This window comes from Mustela putorius, unplaced genomic scaffold, assembly GCF_011764305.1.
Source record: "Mustela putorius furo isolate JIRA1106 unplaced genomic scaffold, ASM1176430v1.1 tig00003859_pilon_pilon_pilon, whole genome shotgun sequence".
Lineage (NCBI taxonomy): Eukaryota > Metazoa > Chordata > Mammalia > Carnivora > Mustelidae > Mustela > Mustela putorius.
In genome coordinates, this window is record NW_025422011.1 from 1,405,957 (window position 1) to 1,418,614 (window position 12,658).

At 34.9% G+C, this 12,658-nt stretch overlaps 1 protein-coding gene across 21 annotated transcripts in view; it reads left to right on the top strand.

Annotated features, from left to right (window-relative positions):
• Positions 1 to 12,658, top strand: part of PHF21A (PHD finger protein 21A) — a 191,900-nt gene that overhangs the window by 37,015 nt on the left and 142,227 nt on the right. For 15 of the 21 annotated variants that reach the window (XM_013061740.2, XM_013061738.2, XM_045065974.1 and 12 more), the window contains 2 exons: positions 4,630 to 4,662; positions 6,824 to 6,910. In XM_013061740.2, coding sequence (XP_012917194.1) covers positions 4,630 to 4,662; positions 6,824 to 6,910 — 120 coding nt within the window. The remainder of the gene's footprint in view (positions 1 to 4,629; positions 4,663 to 6,823; positions 6,911 to 12,658) is intronic. The other 6 variants (XM_045065973.1, XM_013061741.2, XM_045065972.1 and 3 more) reach the window with 1 other exon arrangement.

Genomic DNA, 12,658 nt, shown 5'->3' on the forward strand with positions numbered 1-12,658 from the left:
TCTGCTTTGGATCTGTTAAAATTTTGCTCAGCAGTAGTTTTACAGGTTGCTGTGTACAGGTGGGCTTCTCCAGGTGAAGTGTGTTTTGTTTTACGGTAATTTTAAGAAATTTAGTATATAATAAGTTATGCACATTTTATTTTATTTGGCCTTGTTCTGTTACTAATTGAGGAGAATAAAAATTTGTTTATAAAATCAAGCTTGTCTTTTTTCCCAGATGTAAGTATTTTAATGTAGAGTTGTATTGAATACTTAATTTGGCTGAATGACAAATGACAACAGTTAAATTCATAATATGTTCAAAGCTGACATCATCACAGAAGGAACTTCTGGAGAACAATAACCAATTGGAAATTTGTATGGATCAAAGATATTTAATGAAGTTGTATGTGATTTTAGGAGATATTCCTCCTCTCAAGAAATTTGGAGATGGCAGCATTGACATTCTGCTTTTATTTCATTCTCACAAGATATGAACAAGTCTCAAATAAGACTTTCTTGACTCATCTCCTTAATTGAACTAAATTACTAAAAATGAGAATTTTTTTTTAAAAGGAGAGGGAGAGAGAATCCCAAGCAGGCTCCATACCAAGGGTGGAGCCCAACATGGGGTTTGATGTCATGACCCTGAGATCCTGAACTGAGCTGAAATTAAGAGTCAGATGCCTAGGGGCACCTGGGTGGCTCAGTGGGTTAAGCCTCTGCCTTCAGCTCAGGTCATGATCTCAGGGTCCTGGGATGGAGTCCCAATGTTGGACTCTCCGCTCCACAGAAAGCCTGCTTCCCCCGCCCCAGCCTGCCTCTCTGCCTACTTGTGATTTCTCTCTCTCTCTGTCAAATAAATAAATAAAATCTTTATGTTAAAAAAAAAAAAAGAAAGAGTCAGACGCCTAACCAATGGAACCACCTAGGCACTCCTAAAAATGAGAAGTCAGTTTTTAAAACATTTGTCAGAGAGAGAGAGGGGGAGTGTGCATTCAAGAGAGAGCTGGCGCACAGCAGAGTGGCAGGCGGGGGTGGGGGGAGAAGTGGGCTCCCCACTGAGCAAGGAGGGCAATGTGGGACTCGATCCCAGGACCCTGGGATTGTGACCTGAGCCGAAGGCAGACGCTTAACCGACTGACCTATCCTGGCATCCCAAAAATGAGAATTCTTAAATATTATTTTGCTTCTTTATTTTTAATTCACATGTACCAATTTTATGAAAATCGTAATCATGAAAAAATTTAATGTTTATTCCTTTTTAAAATCTAATTTAATTTTTAAAATTACATTTATTGACTCAAAAGGGATATAATGTTCTTCTGAAAGTTATCCTAGTCTCTTAATATTCACATTATTTATTTATTTATATATTCAACTTTTTTTAAGGATAAATCAGGAGCTTTTATATTCATCCTTAATTATTACACATATTGTTTGTGCAATAATAATCATTTATTTTTATGTTGATTGATAATATTTCAACTTATATACTTACAAAACATATATTTGCACTGTAATTACATTTAGAATACTTTCCTATCTGGGGAAAATTACTAAGTATTAGTAGTAAATACAAGTGACGTGCCTTGTTTGTAAATCTGATGTTGTTATTCTGGTTGGATATGTGGTAACCTACATGATCACTGATCATGAAAAGTTCAGGAATGCCAGAAATAACATCAACGTAGGCTCTGGCTATTAGGCTGAGGCCAAAGCCAGATCATACATTTGACTAAATATGGGAGCAAAAGCCTCCCCTTTGCATTTCCAGGTAAGGATGGAATTAGTGCTGAAATTGAGCTTACTGGATAGAAGCATGTTAGAAAAGTAATGCTGTGGTAGAAGTATATTTTTCTATTCTTTATGGAGAAGGAGATGGCTAAGAAAGTTGCAATGTATGTATGGGTTGATGTTGAGTAAATGTGAAATAGTAATGGCCTGTGATGAGTAGCTCATCTTTTTTGAGAAATTGCCTTTTTAATTATTCTTACATGAATTTGATGGAAACCATATTTAAACTTTTGGAGTATGTATGGAATGGAGCATAGTATAAAGCAGAGATTAGCAAACTTTTTCTGTAAAGATGGTAAAATGTTTTATACTTTGTGAGACATTTGTGGTCTCTGTCACTACTACTCTGCTGCTGTATAGACAAAGCAGCCATAAATAATATATAAATGAATGGGTGTGGCTGTGTCCCAATAAAACTTTATTTATAAAAACAGATTGTAGGCTCGATTTCTCTATGAACTATAGCTTACGCTGACCTTTGGCGTAAAGTATATCCTCATAAAAAATTGCTGCATTCTTGCAAAATAAAGGAGTTTAATTTTGATTACATAGTGTCAGCTTAAAGTCATGAGGGATTTGGATGGTCTAGTTAAGTTGACTAGCTTCTTCTCCTGTCCTGCCTCTGATTGTCTAAAATTGCAGCTTGAGTACTTATAGATAGAAAAGTTGGTTTCTTTATTTCCTCCAGGAGTGGAGGATTAGAGTGGTTATCAGTTTTTAAGTTCCAGTGTCATGGAAGAAAATGTTTTTCGGCTTTAAAAAAGCAACTTTAGGGTGCCTGGGTGGCTCAATGGGTTAAAAAAGCAACTTTTAGGCGCCCCTGGTTGGCTCAGTTTGTTAAGCATCTGCCTTCAGCTCAGGCCATGATCTTGAGGTCTTGGGATTGAACTCCTCTACCCCTCCTCCCTGCTCATATGCATGCTCGCTCTCTCTCTCTCTCTCTCTCTCTTTCTTTCTCAAATAAATAAAGATCTTAAAAAAAAAAAGGCAACTTTAGTGTAGTAGCCAACTCTCTAGTAACTAAATTAAAAACGAAAACTAAGGATATTTTTCATTGAAAAATGAGGCTAATCTTTAGGCTGCACTGGTGAAAAATATATATGTATAAAGTGTGTTCATTGTCACTGAGTTCTTAGAATGTGTGTTGTTACTGTTTTGTAGATTAAGGCCAGATATAGAAGAGTTAACTACTGTCACATATGAAGTAGAACATAATAACATGTACCTTGTATGTATAGAAGTTATGTGGTTGGCAACCTCAGCTATCCAGAATGCATCTTAGCACCTGAAGTAAGGCTCCTGACCAACTACAGTAAATATCAGAAGTCATTCACTGAAGAGTATACATTTTATTCAAGGGGCGTTTCTTAAGCTATTACAACCTATTTGCTCATCTTAGAACTAGTTCACTGTACATATCACACAGCAGATCAGAAGCCACAGATTTGAGTTGGGGTTCAGGGGCTATTGGAGGAGACTAATAATACTAACAGGATTTCCTAGCTAACTCCTTGGCATTAAGAAATAGATCGAAAAACTAAAATGCAGACAATGAGAAATCTTTAAATCATAGCAGTTTGGGGTTTTTGTTTTAAGGACCTGGTACAGTGTTTATAGAATAGTATATTAACTGATGTAATCATGCCTCTAAGTATCTGTCAAAGCTGACTTTTTTTCTCTTTAAGATAAGGACAGATAAGTATGTATTTTAGAAATATTATGAGTAAAAACTTTTAAAGTACCTTGACACTCAAAGAGAGGGACAGATTTTTTTAGTTACATGAAAAATTTACTTGGGGAACAGCTTATTCCCAGATAACTTTTAGGAATCAGCTTTCTGATATTTTTTTGTCCTTCAAATTTTTCTGTCCTGGTTATTGTTATTTTTGGGCAATGATGCTCTTAGAAGTTGGATTAGGTCAGAAGATGTCCATTTTTCTTTCTCTTTTATTTGGACTTCTGCTTTCCCGAGTAAATGTCTTTCTTTTTGAGTATTCTGGTAGCACTCTCCTTCCCAGAGGAGCCCAGGTAGGTAGAGTTTATGTTGTTGCTCCTTCACTTCCTTACTCTCAAATACTGAGCATCACAGCTCCGCGGAGTACCCCCCCCCCCCAGAAGACAGTGGCAAAGTCCACAGCTGATACTAGCCTCCTTTTGTGGTGAGAACCAAACCAACAAACTTGCCAGATCTGTAGCTTGCTGTATACAAACAGGCCTTTTTTGTTAGGGGAGCAGCTTCTTTCCAGGCTTTTTGGGACTCTAAACAATGACAACATTTTAAAGGGATGTTTGGCTTTTGGAGCATCCAGCTTGTTTAAATTGCTTTTTATAAGCCCCCATCCCTTGGGACGCCTGGGTGGCTCAGTTGGTTAAGCAGCTGCCTTCAGCTCAGGTCATGATCCCAGCGTCCTGGGATCGAGTCCCACATCAGGCTCCTTGCTTGGCAGGGAGCCTGCTTCTCCCTCTGCCTCTGCCTACCATTCTGTCTGCCATGTGCTCGCTCTCCCCCCCCCCCCTCTGATAAATAAATAAAATCTTTAAAAAAAAATAAAAATTAATAAAAAAAAAAAAAAGCCCCCATCCCGCACTCCATCTCCAGATTTGTTAAAATGCAGGAGCTTTTAATTTCAAACTCAAAGTGGTAGTTTGGTGTATATATATATATGTATATATTAAGAAGAGTGTCTCAGTAACCTTTTTTATGGCTCATATATGGCTTTTGGTCTGTTCCAATTGTGTGTTGCTTGTTTTTTTCTGGGAAACTTAAAATTTTAGATTTTGGGGGCCAAGTCCAATTAGCCATAGTGGATTAATATATAAGACTGATGGCTCCTTTTCTCTCTTTATTACTAGAAACTGGTCGCTCAAATGAAGCAGGATCCACAGGTAAAGTACTACTTTTATTCATTTAATTTTTAAATTAAAATAATTAAAAATAACTATAAGATGCTAAAATACAGACCAGGACTTAAGTTTTAGAAACTATCTCCTCTCTAGCAGCAGTTGTTTTTAGCACATTAGTCTTCATGTTACAAGTGTTTAGAAAAATCTAGTCAATCTATTATAGTGTAGCTATCATTTTATCTTTGTTTCTGTTATTTTGCTTTTATGTTCATTTCTTTGAGTATTTGGGGGGAAAAACTGAGTTAATATTCTTCATATGGTTTGCATTTCACTTCCATAAGCCTGCTTATTCAGAGTCAGCTTTTGAGACTTTGTATTCTCCAAATTATTGTATATGACCCAGAACAATTCTTACATTCTCCTAGCTTATATAGTACAGGTACAGTACAGAACATTTAAATACTTAATTCCACTATGATTAAATAATTTCAGAATAATTTTTAAAGAAATTTTTAAAAATTATCTTAGAAAGGGCTCTTAAAGAGGGTTTAAAAGTACCTTGTATGATAACCTAGCAGATGTTATTTTCTCTTTAAATTCTCATAAGAGTTTTTGACTTAGACATTTTTTCTCTATCCCTGAAGAGAAATCTTCCTAAAAAGTTATTTTGCCTTTGATGATTAGATTTATTGTTCAGGTAGTGTCTCTTTTGTAGCCATTAGGCAGTGGGTCACAAGTTTGGAGAATATTTATCAGACTTTCAGGATTTGTTTACCCATAAATCTTTTAACAGAACATTTAGGACCATTGTGTGTGTGTGTGTGTGTGTGTGTGTGTGTGTGTGTATTATACAGCCATATGTGTGTTATACACACACACACAATATATATATGGCTGTTAAACATACCATACATTCCCCGTTGTAAAGTTAAGAAAATAAATTCCAGGATTAAAGAATGGTACTGAAGCAGATTGATATTTTTGGAAATGGGAAATATATTCATTTCTCCAAAAACTTAGCACCCAGTGGCCTAACTAGTGTGTGTTAACATAATCCATGGATTCTGAGGGCTGGCATTATGGCCCACATTTAACTCCTGTTTGACAGTCCTGCTTCTTTGAGAAGCTTTCCCATTTTTATTTATTTTTTAAAGTGTATTAAAATTTAAATTAGATTTAGGGAACCAAGAGGCAGTAGACCTTAGATTAATAGACTCTTTCATATGTAATATGGTAACCTACATTGTCAGCAACTGAAATATTAGAAAATTTTAGCATTTCTGATAGAGCTGGTGGTCATGTAACAGAGTAATCTTAACTCAAAAGAATCTGAAGGGGCAGTAAGTTGTTGGACAGCATTGTGAGTGATCTCATTAGTGAAGCCTTATATCAAGTATAAAAAAGACAATGTAGAGTAAACATGAGGGGGAGGATGTGTGCACCACCTCTGGCAGAAGACCAAGCAGGGGGAATCAAAAGAAATGCATGTGAAACAATGAAGAAAAAGTAGTCTTTTATTGGAATGGTGTTCAGTCTGTTAGTAGACTGTCCTGCTGCATTAAGCATTTGAAAATTTTAATTTTGGATTTTTTCCCCACTTGAGTAAAAAGCAAGCACACTCAGTGTATCTCATCTAAAATAGTATTCTTTTTTGATTCCTAGAATTTTAGAACTGAGAAAATACCCTGGTAGTCAGTGTGTTAATTTGAATGATGTAGTGTTAAGGCGGTTGCAGCACTGACAGCATTTCAAATCTAGGCTAAAATAACAAATGTACTCTACTAAATAAGAGAGAGGGCAAGTAGAGAAAAACTCTTATTGTTATTGATAATGCCTTTAAGTATGCAGTCTATGCATACTTATAACTTCCATTTTCCTGCTTTTGTCTGATTAGTGGAGCTTGAGGTTTTTTGTCAACTGATACTTTCTATAAAGAATAAAATGTTTCAATAGGAAGGAATACTCTTACAGTACAAGATGCTAAGATATAAAACTTCTTGTAATTTGAAACAATTGCAAAGGAACTGCTCCTGTTCCAGTGCTAGGAGCTACATTTAGGATCTGTGCATTAGGTGGTGATAATATTTAATGCATGACAAATTTGATTGGCTAAATGCTTAAGATTGCTTCATCATTTGTAATACAGTATGCATAAAGTCTTCTTGCTACTATTCTGTTAACAAATGAAATATCTTTCTCACAGATATTTTTTCTTTCCAATCAGAATGCTGATTTAAAGAAACAGCTTCATGAACTCCAAGCCAAAATCACAGCTTTGAGTGAGAAACAGGTAGGGAAAAAAGGGGGAGGGGGCATATTTTTAACATTGTGTTCTAAAGATATGTCTGCTCGAGGCTTCTAGGAGAACTGCTATTTTTCCTCATGTGTGAAAATAAGTGTGGGCAGCCAGACTCAGTTTTAATTTTGTTTGAGCTCTGTTTATCTATTTTTATTTTTGGTTGAAATCAGTGTCTAGAGTATCCCATGGGTATATGTTCCTGGCAGATACCTAAAAGCAATGTGGCAGGCTGCTGTTAACTATGTTAATTAAACTCTATAGTTTACCCATAGGGGAAGGAGGTAAAGAAAGTTAGTGGGAGTATGTGATAGAGAATCTTGTGGTTGCTGGATGTGTCTTGTTAACCTGTTTTAAAGGCTTGAGATGACATGTAACTTACCGTGGAGAAAATGGTTTAAATAAATTGCTGTAAATGTAGGTCTCCCATTCTGATTATTGTCATACCTTTATGTTATTCTTTATTAGATAGTGACCTATTACATGAAGAAACTTTGGTGGCACCTTGCTCTATATAAATAAATCTATATAGAGCAAGAGAAGAGCATCTTGCTTTTTTTCCAAGGACATCTGCAAAGTTTTCTTTGGAATTTCTTGTATAATGACCTCTACTTCGCCAATTCATGCAGCTCCTGCCACCAGGTGGAGTGTGACAATTGATAGAGCTCTTAGTAAATGTCTATGGTAATCTGACAAAGCATTTGTTTCCTGTTCTTTCCCCACCACTCTCCCTCTGGTTGAAAGGAGTTTTCTGTCTTGGTGTAGGTGAACGTGCAAACCAAAAGCATAAGGTGATTTTCAATTCATAATTCCTGCTAGTGACAGCTTATTGAAGATTTTTGAGTAAACAGTTCTCAATAATTGATTTTCTTTTTCTTTTTTTTTTTTTTTTTTAACTTTTGTTTAGTGAAATAATAGTAATGAGAGTAATGTATCCCTGGAGATTTCTGATTGTGTTTGTATTGTGTTTTCTATTTTGTTTTCACTTAACTAAGAGGAGAAATAAATTTTGAGAACTATGTGGAATGGATATGAGTTGTTAATTGTTTAGAACAGAATCTTTTTCCAAGCTGAGTGAACAACAGCTTTTTTTCTCCCTGTTCCTGTTCTTATGCTTCTGCATACCCCCCTTGTCTTCTCTAGAGACAGGAGATATTTTAGATTAGGGAATTGCCAAACTAAAATTGCGAGGAGATAGCGTGGTAGAGAACAATTTGTAAGAAAAAATATAAACAGAGTTCGTTAGTATGTATTTGGCTCTGAAAGTGATTCAGTCTCTAAAGTCAAATTGATGTGTGTTAGTGAAAGTGTTCTAGCTTTAGAATTCTGTTAGCATTGAGCCTCCTTATAGTTTCAGGGTTAGTTTGACAAGATGCCAATGAATGAGTCACTTTTGCTGAAAAATTCACGTGTTGCAGCCAGGAAAGAAGGTGAGAACTGATTAGTGGAGTAGGGGTGGGGGATGCTGTCACAAAGTTAAGACAATCTAAGCTACATTTGGGGAAAATGGGGCAATTGAAAAAATTTACATTTATTTGAAATTTTTGTTTGTGGGAACTGATGTGAAGATTTAGTTTATTTCTATAACTTTTTCTTTAATTTCTTTTTTTTTTTAAACTAGGGACCTCAGTTAATAGAAAATTGTAACCATTTACGTTTATGTTCAGTTAGACATTTCATCAAGTGGTAAACTGTCATCTGAACTAAGTTTGAATTTTAGAAGCTGGGCCTTCCTCAGACTTATTTCCAACATAAAACATTGATAATTCAGTTTGAAATAGTTTTCTTTTACAACAAACGCCTAATGCGGAATGCCTAGCATTTTGTTTTTCCTTCTCAAAAGATCTACTTAGCCTCTGGCAAAACACTGATTTTCCTTTTACTTTCATTACTAAAATCTGAATTACCTTACTCACATGGCAGATATTTTAATGTAACATTAATTTTTTTGGTTGTGAGAAAAATGCTAAATTCAGCAAAGTACAAAGAATGTCATAATCCAGAATTAACAGCTACTAACCATTATCATTATTTGTTTCTATTCCTTTTATACTATGTTCACTTTTCTATTGTCATTTTTTCTATAGCCACTTAAAAATTTATACAAGTAATAGATGCACACATGCTCTTTTTTTGCTTTATTAAAAAAACAAACATTGTGGATAGTCATTAATTCTTACAGTGGGCACTTATTCTTATTTGTTATTACTACCTCAATCTTTGGTACTTAATCAGTTTCTTCCTCAAGACTAATTATGAAATGTTATGCTCCATTTGGGAAAATATGGTCTTTAGTGAGCATCTTTCATGGCTAAAACTCAGTGAATTTCATTGAATTCTTGGTTAGAAGGTTCCAGTGTTTTCAAACTGTAACTTGAGATTTTTGAATAAACTCCCTATTGCAGATTTTGAAATCAGCTCCTTGGCCCACAGGGCTTTAATTTGTGGTTGACAGTTTTAACTCAGGAAATCCCCAGACTTGATTGGTTAAACCAATTACATGGTATGGAGCCATTAAAAAATCATGATTTCAAAAATATTTTAATGATAGAGGATGTGCTCTTGATAAAGCAAGTGAAAAAGTACATGCAGCTTCATATGCATTATAATTCCACTTTTGACTGTGTTTCTTGTATGTATGTATGTAGGCATGTAAATACATAATAGAAAGTGTCACTATGGAGTGTTGGAAGCTGATGAATTTACAGGTGGTTTATTTTTTCTTTATGGTCTTAATGTATGTTTGCTTTAATCTCTACAGTAAATATGTTGCCTTTTTATAACCAGGAATAGACAAGAAACATTATTTTAAAAAATTTTTAACACCAAACTTTTGTCTGTTCTACAGAGAGTTAGCATTTAAATATCCAGTGACATTCTCCTCATGGTATATGAACCTCTCTATTCAGAGAATCCATCTATTTTAAATACTACTAATACTGAAGTATAGAAGCAACTATTAATTTCTTTAATAGGGTTCATTCTTATTTTGCACCCCTTCCTCCTCATTTTGGCATGATGTGTGGTCTTTTGCTTGTCAGAATAGAGGTTAGATAGTTTTTTAAAACAGTCATCTTGCATTTGATGCTTTTTTAAACTGAAATTATTATGAACATCTAACATTTTTGAGTGTTTTTTAAAACTACGATTTTTATAGGTTCAAATACTTAGTGGTCTGGCTATAGATTATAATTTGGTTATTCCTCTAATATTTGATGATAGGATGTTTCCAGTTTTTTGCTGTTACAAATACTGCTATGGTAGAAATGCGTGTGTGAATTTGTTTGTCTCTGATCGCCTTAGGATACATTCTTAGGTGTGAGATTACTGGATGTATTGGTCGGCTATTGCTGTAATAGTTCTGCATAACAAACCAGTGTTGTATTGAGTAGCTTACAACATTTATTTTCTCACTGGATCTGTATATCACCTTGAGTTTTCCTGATCTAGGCTAGACACATCTACTTGAGTTTGTGGGTTGGCTGGTCCTGCCAGCTCTGCTCTGTACCTGTTCACTTGGAGGCCTGCCACGAAGAGGCAGCAACAACCTGGGGCATACCCATTTCACCAGAATACCCGAAGCAGACCAAAATACATTTTTAAGTCTCTGCTGGCATCAAGTCTTTTAAAATCTCACTAGCCGAAACAAATCATGTGGCCAAGCCCTGCAAAGTTACATGACAACGGGTGTGGATAATAATTTTATATCAGAATATAAAGAATTGAAAACAATAATCCATCTACCTAACTTGGTTAAAGTTAGTATAAAAGAATTTAAGTTCTTTTTCTTGAAAGAACTTAAATATATATATTTTTTATAAAAACATATTTTTTACTACTTATTTCCAAATAGCCTCCAGAAAATGCTGTATCAGATTAACAGCAAATATGACAGTACCTAGTTTTTCCCAGGAGGTACCCTGTGGGAGGAAAAAAGCATTTTGCTAATGTGGAAGATGAGTTAATAGGTATCTGATGCTTAACTGGCGGTTTATTTTTCAAGCCACTTGTCCGTGGTACAGATATTCCATAGTATTCCTTAGAATACTTAGAAACTTAGAATACTTAGAAACAGTTCAGTTTTAGGTTTTATTTTCCTTTTACCCTTTATCCTATTTTTCTTATTCCTTTTTAGAGAGACACCTTCATAGTCTTTGGCCTTTGCTACTGCTTTGCTTTTCTGACTCTATGTTTAAAAATTACAGTCTCTATTCCTTACAGATTGCTTAACCTAATATAAGATGAAATACTTTCTGGGTTTAATAAATAGTTGCCATTTATGAAGCCATTCTCATTTTAAATTTGAACATATCTTACTAAAATGGATTTGAAGCCTTTGAGAGAGAAGTTTCTGTTCCTGTCATAACTAATTATGTTTCTGATGCATAGAACAACATTATTTAAGCTAAGTAGGTGACGTGAAAAAGGGACTGTGGTTGGGGGAGGGGAAACTGGAGTTTGATTCTGTTCCTGAAATAGACTTTTTCATAGATTTTGAGTTAATAATTTAATATATCTGTTTCCTTATTTATGGAATGTTTGAATAATGCCTTTTAGGAGTTAATGAAGGTATATCATTGTATATGTATCTATCATGTATATGTATCTATTGAGTGCACTGAATGTTTTTGGAGGTAAGTTCTATTTCAATGGAATAGGTTAGCTTTAGTCATAGTGGTTAACTTCATCTCATATGGAACACCTTCATCTTACCGGTCAAGTACTACTTTTTTTCCCCCAAGTACTACTTTTTTTAAGGAACTTAGAACATTTATTGCAGTCATGAGTAAGTACATCACTGTAATAAATAAACTGGGATGTGGACTGTTTTGACTTAGCCATGGTTATATATATAATTAATCCGTATCTGATTTGAGACTAGAATCCAGATCACTATATTCTTTGTTCCGTTTTATTTGGTAAATTATATTCTTAAACTATTCTGTGGACCTTTATCAAATATTTTTTTGAAATAGGACATTAGGCACAATAATTACATTACCTTTAGGCTTCATTGCATTGGAGTCAAGTAAGGTAAATTAGTTCTTGTAGTCTAATAATGGTAACCTGATAGATGACTATCTCCAGCCTCTGATGCTGGTGACTGTAGAATGTTACCCTTTTTCATTCAGAACCAAACTAGTGTGATTGGCTCATCACATTAGAATTTAAGATTGTTATTTTTATTAGAGATTCTTAAATTATAGTGGGAATTTGACCTCATCTTTGTCCAGAGCTTAGGAGTTCCCTAGGATTCAGTCAAGTTCATCCCTCCTGCACAGTATTTATGGGACACCATTGGTCCAGTTGTTTGTTGAGTTTACTTCCTCTTGTGTACACAGGGGATCAGCTTCTTACTCTGTTTTTTCTTTTTATATCCTTTATTCTTGGAGTACATTTGTTGCTATTGCCAGTAGTTGTACCTAACTAATCAAAGATTGACAAAGAAGCTTGATGAAGTAACTCATATTTTAATTCCACATACATTTATTGTGAGTTTTCTATAGTGGAAGGTATGGTACTAGGTCCCTGGAGGGTGAAAAGAATGAAAATGTTGCAAATGGCATATCCAGTAAAGGGTTAGTAGCCAATTGTATAAAGAACTTATAAAACTCAACACTAAAAAGCGAATAATCCAATTAAGAAAGAGCAGAAGACATAGACAGTCATTTCTCCAAAGATGCCAACAGACACATGAAAAGATGCTCCACATCACTCATCATCAGGGGAAGGCAAATCAGA